We start from the raw sequence: 21,502 nt of genomic DNA on the forward strand, positions 1-21,502 counted from the left end.
CACTAGGGATCAGGGGCGCAGGGGAGGGGGTAGATAAATGCCACCTCATAGAATTGTTAAAGTTAGCCCTGATTATAATGGAAGCACCTTCCCCAAAATACAGTGGCAATGATTATGCAAATAAATGATTAGTATTGAAAATTCCGACTTAGAAAGAAATAGCAAACATTATTATTACTGGCATTTATAAAGCGCCAACATTTTCTGCAGTGTTGTACAATTGGGGGGGGGAAATAGTAGAATATAAACAGACCGATACCAAAAGTTAAAGCGGGCCCTGTCTGTGAGCAGAGATCTAGCCAGAAATATAAGTTTGACCAATTGTTGTGATTAACTTTCTAAATGAAGCACAGCGCACACTGATATATTGTAATGAGACGTTCAAGCCCCGGGAAATAAAATGCTATCAAAGTGTTAAACTGTACTAAAGAAGTCAAATTTAAGAAGAAAAAAAAAAAGTAACAAAAAAATTACAAAATGTTTAGTGTTACAAGAAATCCTAACACACTTTCGAATGTTTTAAGGTGATTAATGATCAAAAAAGACAGTCTATAATACGTGAAAATCTAGTTCCAACAGGAGGAAAAATGCTATCCCAAAGGGCTTTAAATGAGCGTTCAGGAAAGGATTCCGAATAGCCAGAAGAACTTTTTTTTCCTTCAAAATGTACAGTGACCTTCTGTTTATCCTACTGGAGGGCAACGTATGATTTAAAGCTCACACTCGCTTTCATTTTTAGTTAGAGCAATGTTACCTGCAGTCATTCAAAATAATGAACATAAAGAGAAAAAAAAAAAAGACACAGAAAAACTGAACTAGAACGTATAACGAGCTGCGCTTTGTAAACCACAGAGTCTGATGATTGTCATTATGCAGGACAAGTACGCTGCATTAAACGCAAAGAGGTTCATTCTCTAAAAACATTGTAGTGACTTGACAACTGAACAGCAAAATGTAAGCGAAAATGAAAAATTATCCAACTCTGCTAATATGTCTCTCTGGATAGTTCTACCGAAAATTTCTAACAAGTTTTTTTTTTTTTTTACCAATTCCTACAATTCGGTGTTTATTAAATTATTTCAAATGGGGGGGGGGGGGGGAGCAGGTTGGGTCTTCCCAGGGAGAGCTACATGTTTTTCCTCAAAATGACTAAATTATTTGATAAAAAAAAAAAAAAAAAAATCAATAATGCACCCCCTCACCCCCCAAAAAATGTACAGACAGAGAGAGACACATATTCAGTATTCGCCCAAATATGTCTAAGAGGTCCTTAACTGACAACGGCGAGAAGCAATGTAGCTTGGAATTAATGAAGTTTACATTTTAGACACAGAACGACCTTTTCGCACACATTTCACAGTTTGTACCAGAATGTGCTTTGGCCGCGTTTAGAGAAGTTACCATTTACTTAAGGTTTATGTCCTGTACTGGGCAAGGGACTTTGCTACTGAACTTTGTATAATAACACATGAAGCCAGGAGATAAGGTTACATTTTTTAGCTATTGGCAAAATAGAAAATGAATAAAAGAAAAAGAAAACTCAACACAATTACCAGGTCTATCCTCTGTGCTGTCTGGAGTACAAGGAGAGACTAAAAAACATCAAATGTCATTGTGTCTGCACCAGAAAAGCCGAGCACATATTGAAAGCCCTTGGCAGAATATGGATTAATAACTTTTAAACTTTCTTTTGGAATAGCTTTTTTTTTAAGTAATACAAAACTTAGTTTCCAAGGATAGAAAATAAGAAGTGGTTTTGAAGGTTTTGTGTGTTGTTCCTTTTGTCCGTTGGTGCTTTGCAGAACACAGGACTTATGACACTCAAATCAAACAGGTTTTATAACTAGAAATCAATGGTGTTTATGCTTCAAAAACAAATACGGCAAGTGTTGTTTATAGGAAAACTGTTTTTTTTAAATTGTATTTAAAAGAAAGACACAAAGGGTCTTGCTTTCCATGCAGAGAGGACGTGGCGAGATTGAGCTCCCGATAAATCCTGCAGTTTACAAGTTTTAAGGGTCTTTAATACCCTGTCAATCAACGTTTTGCAAATGGCACAAATATTGGGCACGTCTTGGGCAATATCAGCACTAGTTTCGGGTCCAACTGACACGGTTGTGGCACAGATGCGTCCTCCGACTGATTGCAGCCTGGTACGGTTCATTGGCGAGGAAGCGGCCGATCTCACCGACTGAGACTGTACCGGCTTTCCTGTGGATATCAGAGCCCCGTACTTACAAAATTTGTGTGTAAGAAAATGTGTGTGATGGTTTCAGTCAGGCCCGGACTGGCCATCGGGCACACCGGGCAAATGCCCGGTGGGCCGCGATGTCCGTGGGGCCGAGGCCGGCAGGGGAGATCACAGGATCTCCCCTGCCATCCCGTGCAGGGCCAGCGCTATCCGAGCGCCGGCCCTGCTGTGTGTCTCCATGGGCCGGTGGGGAGATCAAAGATCTCCCTCACCGGCCCAGAGACACTGTTACATGCGGCTGCCGGCTGGGGTGTGAGGGAGGGAGGAGAGGACCGGCGGAGCTCTAGCCAGCAGCTCCGCCGGATCCTCTCGCGAGGTCTGAGCGTTGCCGCGGTTACCGCGGCAACGCTCAGATCTCGCGAGAGTGAACTCTAGCCGCCAGGGGCTAGAGTTCACTCTCACCACTGGACCACCAGGGAAGGCAGCATGGTCCCCCTCCCAGGCAGACGGGCTCCCCACACCCTGGCAGACCGGCCCAGGCTAAAGGTAAAGTGGGAGGGAGGGGGATATAACTTTTTTTTTTTTTTTTTTTTAACTTATTAATAAAAAACATATTTAAATGTAAAAAAAAAACCAGCCCCCTCATACACACACACACATCACCCCCAGAAACACTCATCACCCCCAGAAACACTCATCACCCCCAGATACACAGCACCCAGACACAAACAGCACCCCCAGACACAAACAGCACCCCCAGACACACACAGCACCCAGACACACACAGCACCCCCAGACACACACAGCACCCCCAGACACACACAGCACCCCCAGACACACACAGCACCCCCAGACACACACAGCACCCCCAGACACACACAGCACCCCCAGACACACACAGCACCCCCAGACACACACAGCACCCCCAGACACACACAGCACCCCCAGACACACACAGCACCCCCAGACACACACAGCACCCCCAGACACACACAGCACCCCCAGACACACACAGCACCCCCAGACACACACAGCACCCCCAGACACACACAGCACCCCCAGACACACACAGCACCCCCAGACACACACATCACCCCCAGACACACACATCGCACCCAGACACACACAGCACCCAGACACACACAGCACCCATACAGCACCCAGACACACACACAGCACCCAGACACACACAGCACCCTCAGACACACACACAGCACCCTCAGACACACACACAGCACCCTCAGACACACACACAGCACCCTCAGACACACACACAGCACCCTCAGACACACACACAGCACCCTCAGACACACACACAGCACCCTCAGACACACACACAGCACCCTCAGACACACACACAGCACCCCCAGACACACACAGCACCCTCAGACAGACAGCACCATCGCTCACACACACACACATATATTTTCTTTGTCTGTTAACTCACTGAGGGTTATTTTATATATATATATATATATATATATATATATATATATATATATATATATATATATATATATAATAACCCTCAGTGAGTTAACAGACAAAGAAAATTAGAAACCTAGAATGTGACGGCAGATAAAAACACCCTCACACACAGCACCCCTCTTACATACACACAAACTGCGCCCCTCACACATACAATACGTCCAAATATATATATATATATATATATATATATATATATATATATATATATATATATATATATATATATATAAATATATATATATATACATATACATACATATACATACACACACACACACACACACTACAGCACCCCACACACTGCACCACTACACACATTACGCTCCAGATACACGCTAGATCCCTTACCCTATATGCACTCTTAATCCTCTATACACACACACACACACTCTGGGTCCTTTACACACTAGATCTCCTACACACACACACACACTGCACCACCTACACACACACTACATTTATTGTCAGCAAACACATACAACATTCTCTAAACACACCCTCTCTACAACCCCTACACACACTACGTCACCTATACACACACACTACAGCCCGTATGCACACACTCGCTACATCCCCTATAACACTATGCCCCCTATACACACACTCTCTACAGCCCCTAGCCACACATATTACTCCACAAACACAAATTAAATTGACCTATTTACACAATACCACACTACGCTCTACACACACGCAATCCCACAAGAAGGCTCCAAACGCATGCACCATACACTTTCCTGGCCCTTTTGTCCTCTGGTATCCCACTTGTGGACACACCAGAGACAATTTAAAAGCAAACACAGCGCAAGCATGTTATTAAATTTGCTTGCGCTGCGCAGAACAAATACAGGGCCCTTTTCTAATGCCAGAGCTCTTCAGCGGGGCTCTCTGAGCATTGAACCAACTTGCTCACTTTGAGAGGGGGCGTGCTTGTCATTAGTGATGACAAAACACACCCTCTCTGGCCCCGCCCCCTTCTTAGGGGGCTGCTCTGATTGAAAAATGCCCGGGCCTAATTTTTTTCCCAGTCCGGCCCTGGTTTCAGTGTGTCGGTCAGTGAGTGTGTGTGTGTGTTTAGGTGACCGCCCCCCCTCCAAATTGCATGGGAAAGGATTTTCCTTATTTCCCCACGCCGTACTGGTCTTGCCGCAGTTGGCCCCGTCGCCAGCAAAATGGTCATCTATTATTAAGTAAAAGATTATATATGTTTTAGAGCCTCTACATGCATTATTTTATAATGCATACATTTAAGTAAATAAGCTCCTTTCAGGGCATCTAATAATGTATTCCTGCTCTGTAAGGGCAGACATTTTTAAGTCCTCTTTGGTCAGAAGCACAGGTTATCAAACAAAAATAGCGTGGGCAATTATGTATCCCGATAATAGAAATGTCTGACTTTTTTATGTGGACATAACTTTTGTTAAGGGTATGTTCTCTCTCAGCGGCAGTTCAGTACAGCCCACAATAGGCCCAAACTATTCTGTATAGGATGCTTCAGTGGTATAGCATTGGTGGAGGAGTTCTTTCAAAGAGGCCACATCACAGTTGGCAGTATCAGTACCACTGAAACTAAAGGAAGCTTGCAACATTCTAAACGGAATACGAGCAATTCTGTCTTATTACAAGGATTGCAGTGTTTCATCAGCCATTTCTAAAGTACAATTAAAGGAAAACCATACCATATGTTATATGTAATATTAGACAGAATATTATAACATTATACACATATATAACAATACAGGCCCATTATGTTAGAGAGACCAGTGGGATGGAAATAGTATCTACAGAAATGGTTCTATACAACAAGAACAATGAAGAAACTGAGCTCTCTGTCTGGAACACATTATTTATGAAATGGATTATGTGCCAAAAAAAGGGTTGCAATGTCAACAATGGGTATCTTGAATGGCAACCATGAGAACCGTTAATACAATTTAATAAAATTACAATTAACGGTCTTCTGTGACAAGTTGCTTTTGACATGGCTCTCACAAAAACAAACTGACCAGAATGGAACATTTTAAGAAGAAAAAATGTGAACACAAATTGTTTTGGTTTTTGTTTATTTCAACGATCCAAATGTATAAAAGGTTATACTGCCTTTTTAGCTACATTTTAGCTTCCACACATCCTGGTGTCCTAATGTTGTGAATAGCAATATTTTACCGATCTCGGAAAGATAAGCGGCTTAAATGACCTTGGCGGTGTTGGAAGCTACAACTTTAAAATAGTGTAGCTGTAGCAACATCTCACAGCATCTAATAAAAACACCTAAAGAGATCTTATCTAATCAAACTAGATAGCAAGTTAGTGGTGTCCGTCTCAAAACACACGGAATGAGCCTTTAACCAAGTACAAGGAAGGCTGGTGAAATAGATTTTTTTTGTTGAGCATGAATTTCACTTTAACTCGGGTTTTATCGATGCTATGTGCAGATCTGTGTGCTGTCAGTAAAAGGCAATAAACCATTTTTATTTGAGTAGAGAAAAAAAAAAACACAACCTAGGAATCCCTGCCAGTGTGTAAGAAAAAGACAGATGGGGGACATCTAAAAATAAAAATCCAGTACTGTTTAGCATGCATGGGAAGCTACAAATTAGTCAGAAAGTCCTTAATAAAATATGTGACCCTTTTAAAAAGCTGGATTCTGAAATTAAATGTCACTAAATTTGAAGCTTAATCAGAAAGAGAAGGGGGGGAGAGAGAGAGAGAGCTGGCCACTTACAGAGAATTACTTCTATTTGACAGAGAAATGAACACTTGACTAAAGCTTTATAAATTGCTCCCAAAGAGGCTTGGTGGGTCTGGCTCCATTCCAAAATAGCAAAGGTCTCATTAAAAGTAACAGGCATGGTTCAAAAGATTACATTATTGTGAGACACATTCGTAACGATTTGTATAAGAAATTGCCACTGCTGAATTTTAATGCAGGTGGAAGTATAATGCCAGTTGCTTTTTGGTATCTGTTCCTCGAGGATTTACCCCGATTACAGATAATGCCCTTCAATTTTTGTTCTCATTGGCATGATTGTAATGTATCACACTATACCGCATCCCGAGTTCCTGTTTATCTGCCGAATACAAAACGTTTAAAAAAGAAAAATGTATTTGTAATGTGCTAATGGAGTATCCGAGAAGTAATTTGCTTTATTTCAGTTTTTAAATTTGACATTAATATATGGTATCATAAATTGATAAAGGAAAAAAAAAAAATAAACACACAAACCTACTAGATAGACTCCAACTAGTAAACCTCAAATTTAACATGATCTGAAACTACAACCTATTGTTATTCATTTTATTTCCTGTATGTTTTTTTTTTTATATGAAAAATGGTAAATACCGTTATGTGTTGCATTCCATTTATAATAAATAAAAATATTGGATTCTACTACACTGGACCTACAGATTATTCTGATGTTGGTTTAGTTTTTTTTATCGATTGTTTTGTTTTAGTAGATTTAACCATTATTTCCCAAGGTCAATCTTTTCTTTCAAAACATTGCTGATTCTTATATTGAATTATTTTCTGAAGAAATAATCAATTCCACCTCCAGGACTGAACTATAACCGATCGTGCAATATAATGTTAGATTAATGGTACATAAACTTGACTTACCAAAGCAGAGTCGTCGTCTTCTACTCCAAAAACATCTCTTCGTTTTACGGTGAAGATTTCAACATCTCGACAGTCATCGTCGTCATCGTCATCATCATCCATAAATGTCAAAGTTTCTTTTGTGCTCTTTGAGAGGTCTTCTTCAGAATCCTCAGACATATCACTGTGTTCTTCTGACTTTGGTGGACATTTCTTGCCTTCACCGTCTGATCGTTTTAGACCCAGTTTAGATCTGAAGGCTTCAATTTCTTCATCACTGAAAGTACCGGATTCTTCATTTTGATCTACTTCCTTAGTAAATGATGCTGGTGCGTTCTGAGCTTTATTTAGGAATCTGACTCTGGGGGCGACTGCAAGACCCAAAGACCTGTGATATGATGAAGCAGAAACTTTCACTTAGTTCTAAAATCAGGCAACTACACATTAATTCCAACATAAACAAAATTATTTGTTTATTCATTTATTTTTGATTCTTTCAGCATTTGTCTTTGAAAGTGCCATGGAATACAAGAATTCAAAATATGCAAATATATGTGAGCTGTGGAGGACACATACAGGGCTATTAACTACAGCCGGAATAAGCAGGAATTCTAAGTATATTCACAGTTTCTTCAATGTTCAAGGTCAAAACAGCCAAACTAGAAACAGAATTGACTAAGAATATTTCTAGTTTGCCTATTTCGGCTTACATTTTCAAATTCATTTTGTGAATAACACCAATCGTTTAGCAAATACAATATCTGCTGGTGGTCTTTTTTCCTTAAGATTATAGATAGTGCCCAAAAGAAGGTTATCCACCAATGCTTGACAGAAAGGCATGCATGCAATCGGTACATGCACCTTAGGAATATCTTCCAGTTTCTTGTTGTCCTCTTCTTTAACAGCATAAACAGTTTTAAAATGCTTGCTTAGAATGGCTTTTTGGGTGGATATTTCCACTCACTAAGTATCCCTTCAGTTTAGGATGGACCTCATAGGATCTGAGCTTCTTGTATTTAACAGCTTCCTGATCATTAGCAGAATCTCTTTTCAAAAATACGTTTGATATGTTTATGTTGACTCTCATAAGAAAAATATTATTCTTCATAATTAACCAAGTCAGGTCAAACAAAGGTAAGAAGCCAAAAGGGTAAAAGCAAGGTGTCTTACCTTTATTGGCCTCCACGTGTCTGGGACTTTAAAATAACAGCTTTTATGGAGATGCACAGTGCGCCACAATCTCCAGGTGATACGCATTGCAACTGTTGGTGGTGTTCCATGCCAGAACCTCCCAGCACATACATTCTGACACACGTTCGCTATTTTGGCACCAGGTGGGAAGAAAAGCGTTGAATGCAAACGCCCGGCTTGCATTCCAATGCAGTATGAAGAGGGAAGTACCGAACCCCCAGTCAGAACTGGCCTTCCTCCGTACTGAGCGGAGCCCCCCTCACCTTGCCCAACTAAAAACCATCAGTCTTGTCTGCAGAGAACTGAGGCTTTGTGGTTTGAGTAAAGTTTCATATCTATGTGGGGAGGAGTATGTGAAGGAGCTTAACTTTTAAATCTATCCAGTTTTCTGTCTTCCTGTCAAGTATTGGTGGATATCCCTTTTATGTGCACTGCCTCTAATCAGGATTAAAAAAAAAAAAAATGAAATACAGCTCTAGACCAATTCTAAATTTCTAGGGGGCTTAAATGGTGTGGAATTTCTTACACATTTTAAATTGCATATTAAGGAGGACAAACATAAGGTTCTATAATTCCATGTGTGTTATATTGTATTTATACAGACATTAAGAACATCATTAAGGGACTCTTGCATGGTTTTCATCCATCCAATGCAACATTTGGGCTTACAGCAATTCTTGAAAATACCTATATTGTGTGAGCTCTATTTAAATTGCCATTCTGATTGTGTGCAAAGAAACACACCTCAATACAAAATGTGCATTCACTGCTGGATGGTTATAACCGATACAAAATACAAGCAAAAATGTGCTTAAAAGCAGAGCTGGCAATTCCGCTTGTATATTGGCGGTTAGGAGGGAGAATTGGAAGAAACATACACTTATTTAAAGCGCTCTTTTGTTGAGCCGTCATCTTCCAGCCTTTAGCTCCTGGCACATAAAATTACCATCTTTGCATTCACATGAGTACAAAACACAGGGCCCTCCATCGACCTTGTGTATACACAATGAGATGCCATGAGCATTTATTGCCCACACAACAAAAATATAGGACAGTTGTTGAGAGATGTCAGTGGAGCTTTACCCCTTGTGTCCTCTTCCACAGCTATGCAATGCAATATACACAGGTATACAGCTACAAAATATACAATACATTTACAGGTTTCACGTCCCCAAAGAGATAAACAATTGTTTCTGTTTAACTCTGTATATAAAAATAAAATACAGATTGTGACTTCACAACGCCTGGTAAAAAAGCTGAAGTAGTCATTAATAAAGTAAGATCTACAGATTGGAAACAAAAGTTGATATCCTACTGAGACGTGCTGCATGCTCAACGCCTTCGTTTCACATATCATTGCATCCATTTAACAATTCTTCCTGCCCCTCAGCACCCAAATGGTTAAGACGTCACAATCTTCAATACACCCTACAGAGACCTAGCAGCATCCCTGGCAATGTGCAAATGAAGCAGAACATGAAGCAGGCAGATAGAACATTAACTTTAGCCCCTTGTTTGATAAAGAGCATCCCTACTGGTATACAGGTTAACGTGTGACAGTTTATAATTAAAGAATAAATTGCTGTAATCATAAAGTTACATTTTATTTCCCTAGCCAGATGGCCAATGTGTGCAAGTCGCTTCGTATGTGACATTTAGGCCGGAGACCAGTCCTTGTGAGTCATGCTGTCTGCACACAGTCAGAATATTTAATCTCGGCCCGTGCTGTGATTAGAAAATGTTCTTTAACTCTTCACTGGCTAAGCCAGTGGGCAACTAGTGCAACACATGCATTAATAATGAGCAGCATAGGAATAAGTAGGAAAAATCAGTCAGCGCACAGGTAATCTAAACACGGTAATGCGAACAGCAGCTCGTTGCAACCAACCAAGAGGCAATTATGGGGGCTGTTCATTAAGCAATATCTAAAAATTAAACAACCATCAACGTGAAATGAAAAGAAAAAAGAAAACAAAAAAAACTACAACAAAAACTGCAGGGTTAAATGTGCAAGACAAAATAATTTTCCAACTTGACTATTTAAGGCTTATTAGGTCAATGGTAGCGACCGCGTGCAGCAAGGCAGGTCGTGGTGGTGGTGGTGATGGCGTGTCGCAACGAAGGCCATGGGGATGGTGATCACGTGCAGCAACGCAGGCCATGGGGGGTGGTAACCGCATGCAGCAAGGCAGACCGTGGGGGTGGGGATTGTGTGCGGCAAGGCATGCTTTTGACAGTGGCGATGGAGTGCAGCAAAGCAGGCTGTGGGAGTAGTGATAGTGTGCTGTAAGGATAGTGTGTTGAAAGCATTCCATGAGCATGAGGGTTTTGTGATGAAACATGGTGTGGGATAATAAATAAATAATAATAATAATAAAACTAATGGCAAATCTGCACATCAACAGAAAAAGAATCCTCAGAGCATCTTCTGTTCCCTCTGAGCCTCTTTTGGAATGATGTTTTATGTCATTTTAACATGAAATTTTGTCCCCTTTTTTTACAAAACAAAGTACTTACGTGGCATACTGGGTGAGTGGTAATTTGAAGACATCAAACACCTCTTTGTTCTTCATTAGATACACAGAACGTAAATACGATACAAAGCACTGCAAAAATATAAAATGTTATAAACAGTACAACAAACACTCAAAAAAAGTGAAAGATCTTTAATATTATATACACATACATCCCACACACACCTAAATGGGCTTCAAGTTATGAGAAAGGGGTTCAAATAGGCGACTTGCCATCTTATGCATATAATGCCTCAAAGACTTTAATCTTTAAACTACATTCCCATAGACCACCCATGGGTGCATACATTGACTTACCCTTTGAGCTCGTTCTTTCATTTCTTGCTCTTGAGCCAGAAAGGCTTCCAATCTGTTTTGAACTGCTATAAGTTTTTCAGGGTTAATCCTATAAATTAAGAATTACTAGAAAATTATTAAGAACACAGGAAATAAACACAGCTATAATGCCGCAATACAACTGTTCAACCTAATTTAGTTTTAATTTGATTTCTAATTAGTGTATAATGCATAATACGCTTTTAGCACTTCACACATTTTTAATTTTAATAATTAAAACAATGTTAATAATGAATAATACATTTAACACCGTCTGCTATTTCCAGTCACCAACACAGGGTTACATTATTTGTTCCTGTAAAATTAATATCACCCAAGGACTATTTATTGCCTCAAGTGATAAGCTGGTTTATAGTGGATTAGTGGAACGATCTAAAGAGAATGTTCCATTACTCAATGGAGTATAAAAGTGATGTATGTATTAATATTCCTTAAACCAGCAGTTGAAAGCATTTTTACTTCGACACCAATCTGATTTCAGAGCTGCAATATATTCTAATCCGGTAATCGCCAATCATGTCCTAAAGGCAATGAACAAGGGATGTATCAGGTGTGTCAAGGCCTTAAAACAGAACTCAAAATGAAAAGGTCTTCACGTTCAGTGTCAACACTTCCAGCATGATGACACTGACCTCAGCGTTTCTCTAGGAGAAACATCTTACTGGTGGAGTAACGCAATTGTGAAACGCGTGGGATTTGCCAAAAATCATCATTGCAGATAACTTCAGAGTTGCAGCGTCTGTTCCAGTGTTGGCGCAAATAGAGTTTTACAAAAAAAAATTTAACTTTATTCCCCCCCCCAAGATAGAGGAGACAAAGATGATGGGGGTGGGTTCAAATGATGAGACAAGGAATCTAAACACCAACACTTTAAATTTATTTGTAGTCTTCCTTTAAATAAATAATATTAATAAAAATCTCCACTGCCCAATCAAGTGAAATGTGTGCGCATACCTAAAAGACAGCTTTGTTTTGAAGATTCAGATTACATAAGTGAATATACGTTTACTTTATGCAAGGACCACAGTTGGTTAAATATAGATCGAGCACCTAGGTTGTCTTGGGGTAATTTATTGTCACACACACACACAATAACAAGCAAACACATATCCTTCAGATAGGCTGCATGTGACAGGAAGTTACATTAATGAGGGTAATACCCTAGTAATATGTTGGCTGCTCTCAAGTACATTAAATCTATTTCTTTCCAAACCTATGCATCACTCCAACTGATCCTTCCTCGGTTTATACATAGGGTTGTTTTTGCTTTCAGAAAATGAAAATCCTTACAAAAAAATCTCAGGAGTGCGAATAGAATTGACCTACAAGACTGTGGAAACCATATTACAGGAGTAGGCAACCTTCGGCACTCCAGATGTTCTAGACTACGTCTCCCATTGTGCTGGCAAAGCATCCAGATGTAGTCGGAGGTTGCCTATCCTTCGTTAATAGAAGAGAGCATAATATTAGCTTTGAAAAGGAACATCAGGTATTCCAGGTACCACTGGTTTTATAGGGATTCGGCACGTATCAATGTATGTATATATATATATATATATATATATATATATATATATATATATATATATATATACACACACACACACACACACACACACACACACACACTTACTGGTTTTGGAGCAGTTGTGTGAATTGTCAAACATCTGGAATTTGAAGCATTCCAAATTAAAAATAAAAATTTTATATTATAGCAAGGGGGTGGGGGGCGGCTGTTAAGGCAACAGAGATTTATCCAGACAGTCCTGTTTACTTACTTGATTTCATTAATCGGGACCTTTTTTTCCTCCAGTTGTTTAACCATACCATTACGCTCAGATGGCAGCAGGACCAGTAAAGCTTCTCCCCCCTCCTTGTACCTGTTTAGAAAAAGGAAAAAAAAAAAAGTACATACCAAGGACACTTCATAACAAAGAGCATTACAAAGAACTGCAGCTCTCCAGAACGGAGTAATGGCAAAATATACCAGTGGTGACACTGGGGCATACAGGTCATCTTAAAACAACAAATTGTGCATAAAAGTGATACATTTGAGAATAGAAGCTGCATACAAACGAAATATCAGTTATAGGTCTCCCACATCTAGCGAAACCTGTGGAATGTGAAGGTAGCTACACATAAAAGCTTTATTTCTCAGTGAAATTATACATTTTTTAATGTCCTAGCGCCTACAGATTTGATGGGTTATTTTGAAAACCCTGCTGTACTATTGTGAAGGTACAGGTATAAATTATTTTCTAAGGATGCTCACTTTGCATATATTCAACTACATATTTAAAAAAGCAAAAACAACATTTAACAAAACCCCAAACAACGTGATACATTCCCACATTTCATTAAAAAAAAAGTGTGCACGCCTTTGCATCAATGTATTAGAACAGTACTATGCAAACCATTAAAAATTAATTAGGTCATACATTGCAAGCCACAAAATAGACAGCCAAAGACAGAAACGCCGAATGTTAAAACATGAAGGGTGAAGCTAAAGTCACAGTAAAAGTTGTGTTCATTTATTTATGCTGCTATAAAATAAATATTTCTTTCAAGCAGAATACACTTCAATCTCCCTTGCAGTAGAATTTCAATGTAGGTACAAGAAGAGCCGGTCAACACAAACAATTACTGGTTTTTATTTTTGTATCACATGTACCAAGGCTGTATTTAATTGTTCATTCTCGGATTATCAATATCAAAAGGTGTAGACCAAGAACCATAACCACTACAAGTACATTTAGTGGTTATGGTGCTTGTCCTCAATGTTACAGTTTGTTTCTTCTTTTTTTTTTAACAAACCCTTTTTTGATAAAACTGTGGTTCTCATGAAAACTTTAACATAATCAAATGGTCTGCTTTGGCCCTTAAAATTGTACTATAGCATAATTCGGTATTTTCTTAAAAGTTTTTAAAAGAAAAGCAACCTGGTACTGTTAAAAATATTCCCGAAAGACAACACCATGATTCCAGTCAGCGAGGAAAAAATAAAAAAGGGGTCACTTGTTGCCAACCCACAAATTAATTGTGTTTAATTAAACTCCGGTCATCCAACTCTAGAAGACTGTAAACTTGTTTGATCGGTGTCAATGTTTACATTTTGTCCATGTTAACATAATGGTTTGTCTTCTTTGCTGTTAAATACTCAATAAAAAATGTAAAGCGCTGTGGAATAGGTTTGCACTATTAATAATAATAATAATAATAATAATAATAATAACCTGGCATATCAAGAGAATTATTCGCTAAGCAGTCAACTGTGTGGAGCGGACAATCAAAATTTAGACACATGGAAATAATTATACAACCTTAATATTAATGGGAAACTACAGCTTGTTGCATTTGTTCTAGTGAACATTATCCTTCTCTTTAGGGTTTTTGATGAACAATGTCTTTTCAGAGAAAATGCAGTGTTTAATTACAGCATACATATATATCTCTAATGGCCACTCCTCATATGGCTACTAGAGGTGCTTGCTGGGGCAGTGCTGCACAGTGTGCATCACTGACATTTAGTGTCTCCATCCTATGCACAGATACACTGCACTCTCCTCATAGAGATGCATTGAATCAATGCATCTCTATGAGGAGATGCTGATTGTCCAGGGCTATGTCTGGCTTGTGCTGGCTCTGCCCCTGATCTGCTTCCATGACAAGCTCAGCCAATCAAATGCTTTCCTATAAGAAAGCATTGTGATTGGCTCAGATCACCACTTCAGATGATGTTAGCCAAGCAGGCAGATCAGGGGCAGAGTCAGCAGCAGGAGACTAGAGTAAAGGTAAGATTACACTATATTTAGGGAAAGCAAGGGGGCTAAATGTTTTTTTATTATTATTATAAGGTCAGGAATACATGTTTGTGTTCCTGACCCTATAGTGTTCCTTTAAGAAGATTGTGCTTTATGATAAGTCTAAATGGCAAACCATAAAAATAAACCCCTATTTTAAATGCATTATGTTGATAATGCATTAATTATAATGAAAAAAATATACGGTATATAAACTTTCAATGTTTCATTTGATGCCCTAGTTAGCAGTCTATCTGAAGCAGAGAGCATTTTTTCTCTTCAAGACCTGGGGGTGAACGGTTGGTTCCACCGCTGAAGTAGACCACTCATCTAGACAACATGCCTGTATACACACTTACACCAAAACAGGAGTAAGAGAACACAAAAAACTGACATAACAGAATATTCAACTCTTCAATAAGTCTAAAACAAGTTTTACCTCCGATGTGCCATTACAGAGGGAATTCACAGTGTTTGCCTATTTTACCGATCCCTCAAACAACTAAAACTGAAATGCAGGCACGACTCTCTCCTTGATAGAGAAACCCTCAGGTATTACACTTTGATAATGTCACGTCAGGTTGTAGTTGTGGCCACTCTGAGGAAAGTTTTGTAAAATATAACAAGTAAACCGACCAGCGGCAGTAAGCAAATCTAAAACTTTGTTTACATGTAGTCTGCATAGTTTGCCCTAAAAGATTTGAGAATCCAGCATTGAGGTGGTGTATTTGACACTTGTCAATAGGAAGCTACAAGCTGGTCCCGTCCAAGCCTCCTAAATGGTGTTTTTTTTTTTTTAATTTTGGTTTTTTTCTCAAACCGTTTTAATTGAGCTTGTTTATAGAAATTGTACACAGACATATTGTAGTGTCAAAGATACAAAATCAAATTATTGAAGATGGTAGTATACAGTAACAGGCAAACACAATTTTTTTATTTCTGAGCTAAAGTTGTTTTGGTGACTAGTGTCCCTTTAAGTTGCTAGAGCTTTAAAGTGTCAGAGTCTGCTAAACCCCCAAAAAAGGTATTCAAAAACATTGAAAGCTTAAAGGGACACTATAGTCACCAGAACAACTACAGCTTAATGTAGTTGTGCTGGTAAGTAAAGCCCATCTATGCACACATTCTCATGTAAACACTGGCTTTTTTAGAGAAAAAACAGTGTTTACATTGCTCCTTAGGGATACCTCCAGTGACGGTCAATCATACGGCCACTCAAGGAGCTTCTTGGGGCAGTGCTGCACAATGTGCAACACTGACGTTCAGCGTCCCCACACTGCATGGAGACGCTGAACTTTTCCTTTAAAGATAACAAAAACCAAACAGCATCCATTAATCCTTTAACCTCCCCTAATATCTGCCTATGTGCGTGGGAGCTGCATTCTATTAACAAATAATTACTTTAGCAATTTATGATTAAGAGAAAATGCCATTTAAATTTGCAGTTGATTAAATACACTGAAAGCAGTTAATAAGGCTTAAACCGCAGGATGTTTGCTGCCACGACTCTCAGCCAGCCTCTTGCTGAATCATACACCTGATGTGAAGCCTATGATTTAGGGATTTGTACACTAAAACTGTAGGGAATTAAAATCTGCAAAATTCAGACTAAAAAGGTGTAAAGATCGTGGAGCGTGAGAATTTCCAGAAATCTGCTATTTTTGTCTCAATTTTACAATTCATATCCTAGCATTCACATTGCTCACTCTGCTAGAAAAATATACCGCAGGGTTAGAGCACATATTATTGATTGCAACAGAAAAAAAAATTGTGTTATTTATTTGATACACTGGCTTGTATAAATATTCATCAGAATAGTATTAAACTGCTTTGTTTATGTTTAAACGCCAGTGGCATAAATCTCTTCTGATCCATATCTTCTGATCCATGTATCCTATGTATGAAGACTTGAGAAAAATATTACACTGTGAGACTTTTTATAGTAAATAACACCGTTAATGTGCCTTTGATCTGGGGTACTCAAGCAAACAACTTTCCAGCTTCACTGGAACTACATGTCCCATGATGTCTCAGGGTGTTTGACTATGGAACTAATGAGTTGTGAGTACCAAGGCAATCGGAGAGCTTCATCAGAAGTTTAAGGAATATATATAGAATAAGATTATTCTCAAATCAGAAGGCCTTAAAGACGAGTGTGTAGAAGTGTCTTTTTAAACTATTGTAAATAATTTACATTTTTTTCAAATCAGGTAATTTCTTAGATTAACACCAAGATACATTTAGTTCTATATTACTATATAGCCATTCAAACCATGAATAATAGATACTGAAGATTTTCAAACTGGTTATAGCTGCTAGCTAAATAAGCCGTAATGTTAGAGACTGCGCATGTCACTTTTTTTTTTCCCAGTTAGTACTGGCACAGCAGAAAAAATAATATTTAATCCAAAATCTAAAAAAGTAATCCATAAAAACCAGAGGACTACATGTTAATCAGTGTTTTCTTAAACGCAGGGAGCTAGGAGATGGGAAACGACACAGCTGTTCTCAAACTCGTATGAAGCTTCATCATAAAACAATGACATAAAACCAAAGTAAATGAGAGCTTTATTTTAGATAGCTCGGGAGGTTAGCACACTGGTATCTCAGAGTCTGAAGCTCAATTCTAGGAAATGTTAGGACAGCCTTTCAAGGTCCATAGAGGGAGTACAATTATTGGGTAATAAGAACATCTAGACCTCAAGACTTGGCTGAATTACATGTGACTGCCAAATGTACTTTTTTGAGTTAGATTTCGTATTATTGAACACACGGAGACGCTTTGAAGTGTTCCAGATTATCATTTCTTATAAGGATGAGCTATCCCAGAATATGCAATACTGTGTTATTTTATAGAGGACTGTGGATGTGGTGAAAGGTAAGCCGATACCATTAAAAATGTAACCTGATGTACTATTGCCCTCTAGTGACAGGTTCAGGTACCTTTTAATATTCCAATGCAACACCACCAAACAATCGGATATTTTTAAAAGCTCTCACACATTTTCCTTGAGCCTTTTCATTTATTTCACAGTTCCTGCAATCTGTATGGAAAGGCTGCACGCCCCACTTCCTTGTGTATTATCCTATGGAAAATACGTTGATACCAGAAAGCACAGCTATTAGCCTATCCACCGATTTCACAGTTTTGGTTGTCTCGCTTTGTGCATCAATCTGCCTTATCACCGACCATTATCAATCTCCTGCACTCGTACAGAAACCGAACCACAGCCATTGCAGCGACAAGGGCTAGCCAATACGGGCCAGTAGGTTTCACAAGATCCAAAATATCAGTTTCCCTTTAAGCAGGCAATGTATGCTCAACAGCTTCTCTAGCTATTATTCATTAAATAAATGCGCGTACTTAAAAGCATCCTGTTTTAATGAAATCTGACTGTAAGCATAAGTTACACTAAGCAGTTAATTCGGAAAGCAAATAAGTTTATTAAGCAGCTAGTGTAAGAACGAGAGTGCGCATCACTGACTTCCTACATTTACCATAAAGAATGGCAGAGAACAGAGAAATTATTTTAATGATACCAGATTATGCAGGATCCTAATTAGTGCTGATCATTAATTAAGGCTTTTATGTGGGACAATTAAATACTCTCGTGGACCATAAAATTATCAATGAAGTCTTATCAAGCTTTGTTAGCACCAGCTATTAAAATGTAATCCGGGTCTTACACAATATGCTCACAACCAAGAAGCTGTCCTTCACATGTAAAATCTTGGGATTAGCTAGCACAGACTTGTCACCAAATTAGAAACATAGAACGTGATGGCAGATAAGAACCAGTCGGCCCATCTAGTCTGCCCAATTTTCTAAATACTTTCATTAGTCCCTGGCCTTATCTTATAGCTAGCATAGCATTATCCCACACATGCTTAAACTTAAAATTTACAGGACACAGGAAGCAACAAACCAATTGAAGACAATCGGTTTGGGGTATATAGGAAAGAATATTGACAAAACGTACAGATTTTCAGCAGTTTGCAATAAACAAAATCAAACGAAAGCAATTAAAATAGCTCAACACAACGAATGCTTCAAGTGTTTTCCCCAAATTCAACTGAAAATGCAACTTATGACTTCTCCAGTCTCAAAATTATTCAACCCTTCATTGCAAGCATTTTAGTATTTTTTAGAGCACCCTTTTGCGGTTATCACCAGCTGCAAATGAGATGCAGAGCCAGAGATCAGCTCCTGCCAGCATTACTGGGGAATCTTGGCCCATTGCTCTTGAACAATGGACTCCAGATTAGTAATATGCTCGAGTTTGAGTGTTGCAGACGCTTTCTTTGAATACCACCAGGAATTTTCATTGGGGTTCAAGTCAGGGGAATGTGATGGCCACTGTAGTATTTTCCAGGATTTCTTCTGCAACCAAACCTTGGTGGGATTTGAGGTATGCTTGGGATCATTGTTTTGTTGGATTAATTAAGCCCAAGTTTTAGCTTCCTCAAAGACGGCATGACATTTTCTCCTACGATTTCCTGATACTTCAATGAATCCATCTTGCCTTCCACACGCTGTAGGTTCCCAGTGTCAGAGGATGCAAAGCAGCCTCAGAGCATCCCCGAGTCACCACCAGGTTTAACTGTAGGCAACATGTACTTTTCAGCATATGCTACCTTCTTCTTCCTCCAGTCATACCGCTGATCCATTGGGCCGAAAAAGTTCCAGTTTTATTTCATCGCTGCACAGAACTGAATCCCAAAATTCATGTGGCTTATTGATATGAGCATATTTGAACGGACTATTCTTGTGTTTTGGGGTCAGTAGTGGGGTGTGTCTGAGTTCTGACATGGAATCCTTCTGCTTTTAGTATGCAGCTTACTGTGCTCACTGAAACCTCTGTCTGTTGCCACCAAGTCTTGCTACAGGGGGTTTTGCAGTCACTCAAGGTTTTTTTTCAACCTGCCTTCTCAGAAATCTGGTTTCAGCCATTGATAGTTTGCTTTTTTCTGCCCCATCCAGGTAATGTAAACATGGTTCCTTCAACTTTGAACTTCCTAACTATACTTCCAATGGTATTTCTAGGAACATTCAGTGCCTTCACAATCTTTTTGGATCCTGTTCCTTGTTTGTGAAGGGCGATGATCTCTTCTCTTAACTTTGTGGACAATTCTTTGGACTTGGCAATAGAATTAGGCCATATTTCAAACATGCAGTCAAACGTGACACTCTACAAACCCAGTTCAGATATTTCAAGTGTTCCAGCTTAAGCACACCTGGTGCAACTAATAAAGCCCTAGATTAATTGCATCAGGTGTGCTTGAGACAACGCCTGTTTTGCATATTTGAGCTGTTGTGAGGGATTCTATTCAGAGGGTTGAATAATTGAGACTGCAGAAGCCATTATAAGTTGCATTTTCAATTAAATTTGGGGAAGCCACTTGAAGTATTAATTGTGTTGAGCGATTTCAATTGCTTTTCTTTGATTTGTTCATGCAAACAGCTGAAAGTCTGTAAATTTGACAATAAAACTGATTTTTAATTGGGGTTGAATAATTTTGATTACAACTGTAAATCCTCCATCCTACCACTAGGGGAATGTGACGATGATCGTCTGTAAAGTTACTGGCTGCTCAACCTTTAGCAGTTACACACTCACATTCAGTATTCCGGTTGAGGGATAGGAGGCAATATATAGACATGGAGGCATAATATAAATACAGTCATAACATGGACATCGAGTCTCTAAATAAATACTGCCATGAAACACCATGGAGAAACTCTATCAATAATATAAATACTGCCATGGAGAAACTCTATAAATAATATAAATACTGCCATGGAGAAACGATGTAAATAATATAAATACGGCCATGGAATTGAATGAAGAAACTATGTAAATAATATAAATACTGCCAAGGAAAAACTATAAAAATATAAATACTGCCAAGGAAAAACTTTAAAAATATAAATACTGCCATGGAATACCATGGGGGCTCTATAAGAATAATATAAATACTGCCATGGAATACCATGGGGGCTCTATAAGAATAATATAAATACTGCCATGGAATACCATGGGGGCTCTATAAGAATAATATAAATACTGCCATGGAATACCATGGAGAAACTAAATAAATAATATAAATACTGCCAGGGAATACCATGGAGAAACTATATAAATAATATAAATACTGCCATGGAATACCATGGAGAAACTAAATAAATAATATAAATACTGCCAGGGAATACCATGGAGAAACTATATAAATACTGGAACTCGCTTCCCTCCTCCGTTAGATGCTCACCCAGTCTCCACTCCTTCAAAAACAGAAATTTTTACTTACCGTAAATTCTTTTTTTCTTAATATGGTGGCAGTAACCTCTGGGTTTTGCTCCTCC

The 21,502-nt window shown here is 38.8% G+C and overlaps 1 protein-coding gene across 2 annotated transcripts in view; it reads right to left on the reverse strand.

Moving 5' to 3' along the window:
- DDX10 (DEAD-box helicase 10) overlaps positions 1–21,502 on the reverse strand; it is a 192,613-nt gene that overhangs the window by 142,379 nt on the left and 28,732 nt on the right. For both annotated transcript variants that reach the window (XM_063430098.1, XM_063430090.1), the window contains exons 10-13: positions 13,120–13,221; positions 11,303–11,390; positions 10,989–11,077; positions 7,302–7,668 (exon numbers count right to left, since the gene is read on the reverse strand). In XM_063430098.1, the coding sequence (XP_063286168.1) occupies positions 7,302–7,668; positions 10,989–11,077; positions 11,303–11,390; positions 13,120–13,221 (646 nt within the window). The remainder of the gene's footprint in view (positions 1–7,301; positions 7,669–10,988; positions 11,078–11,302; positions 11,391–13,119; positions 13,222–21,502) is intronic.

This window comes from Pelobates fuscus, chromosome 1 (genome assembly GCF_036172605.1).
Source record: "Pelobates fuscus isolate aPelFus1 chromosome 1, aPelFus1.pri, whole genome shotgun sequence".
Classification (NCBI taxonomy): Eukaryota; Metazoa; Chordata; class Amphibia; order Anura; family Pelobatidae; genus Pelobates; species Pelobates fuscus.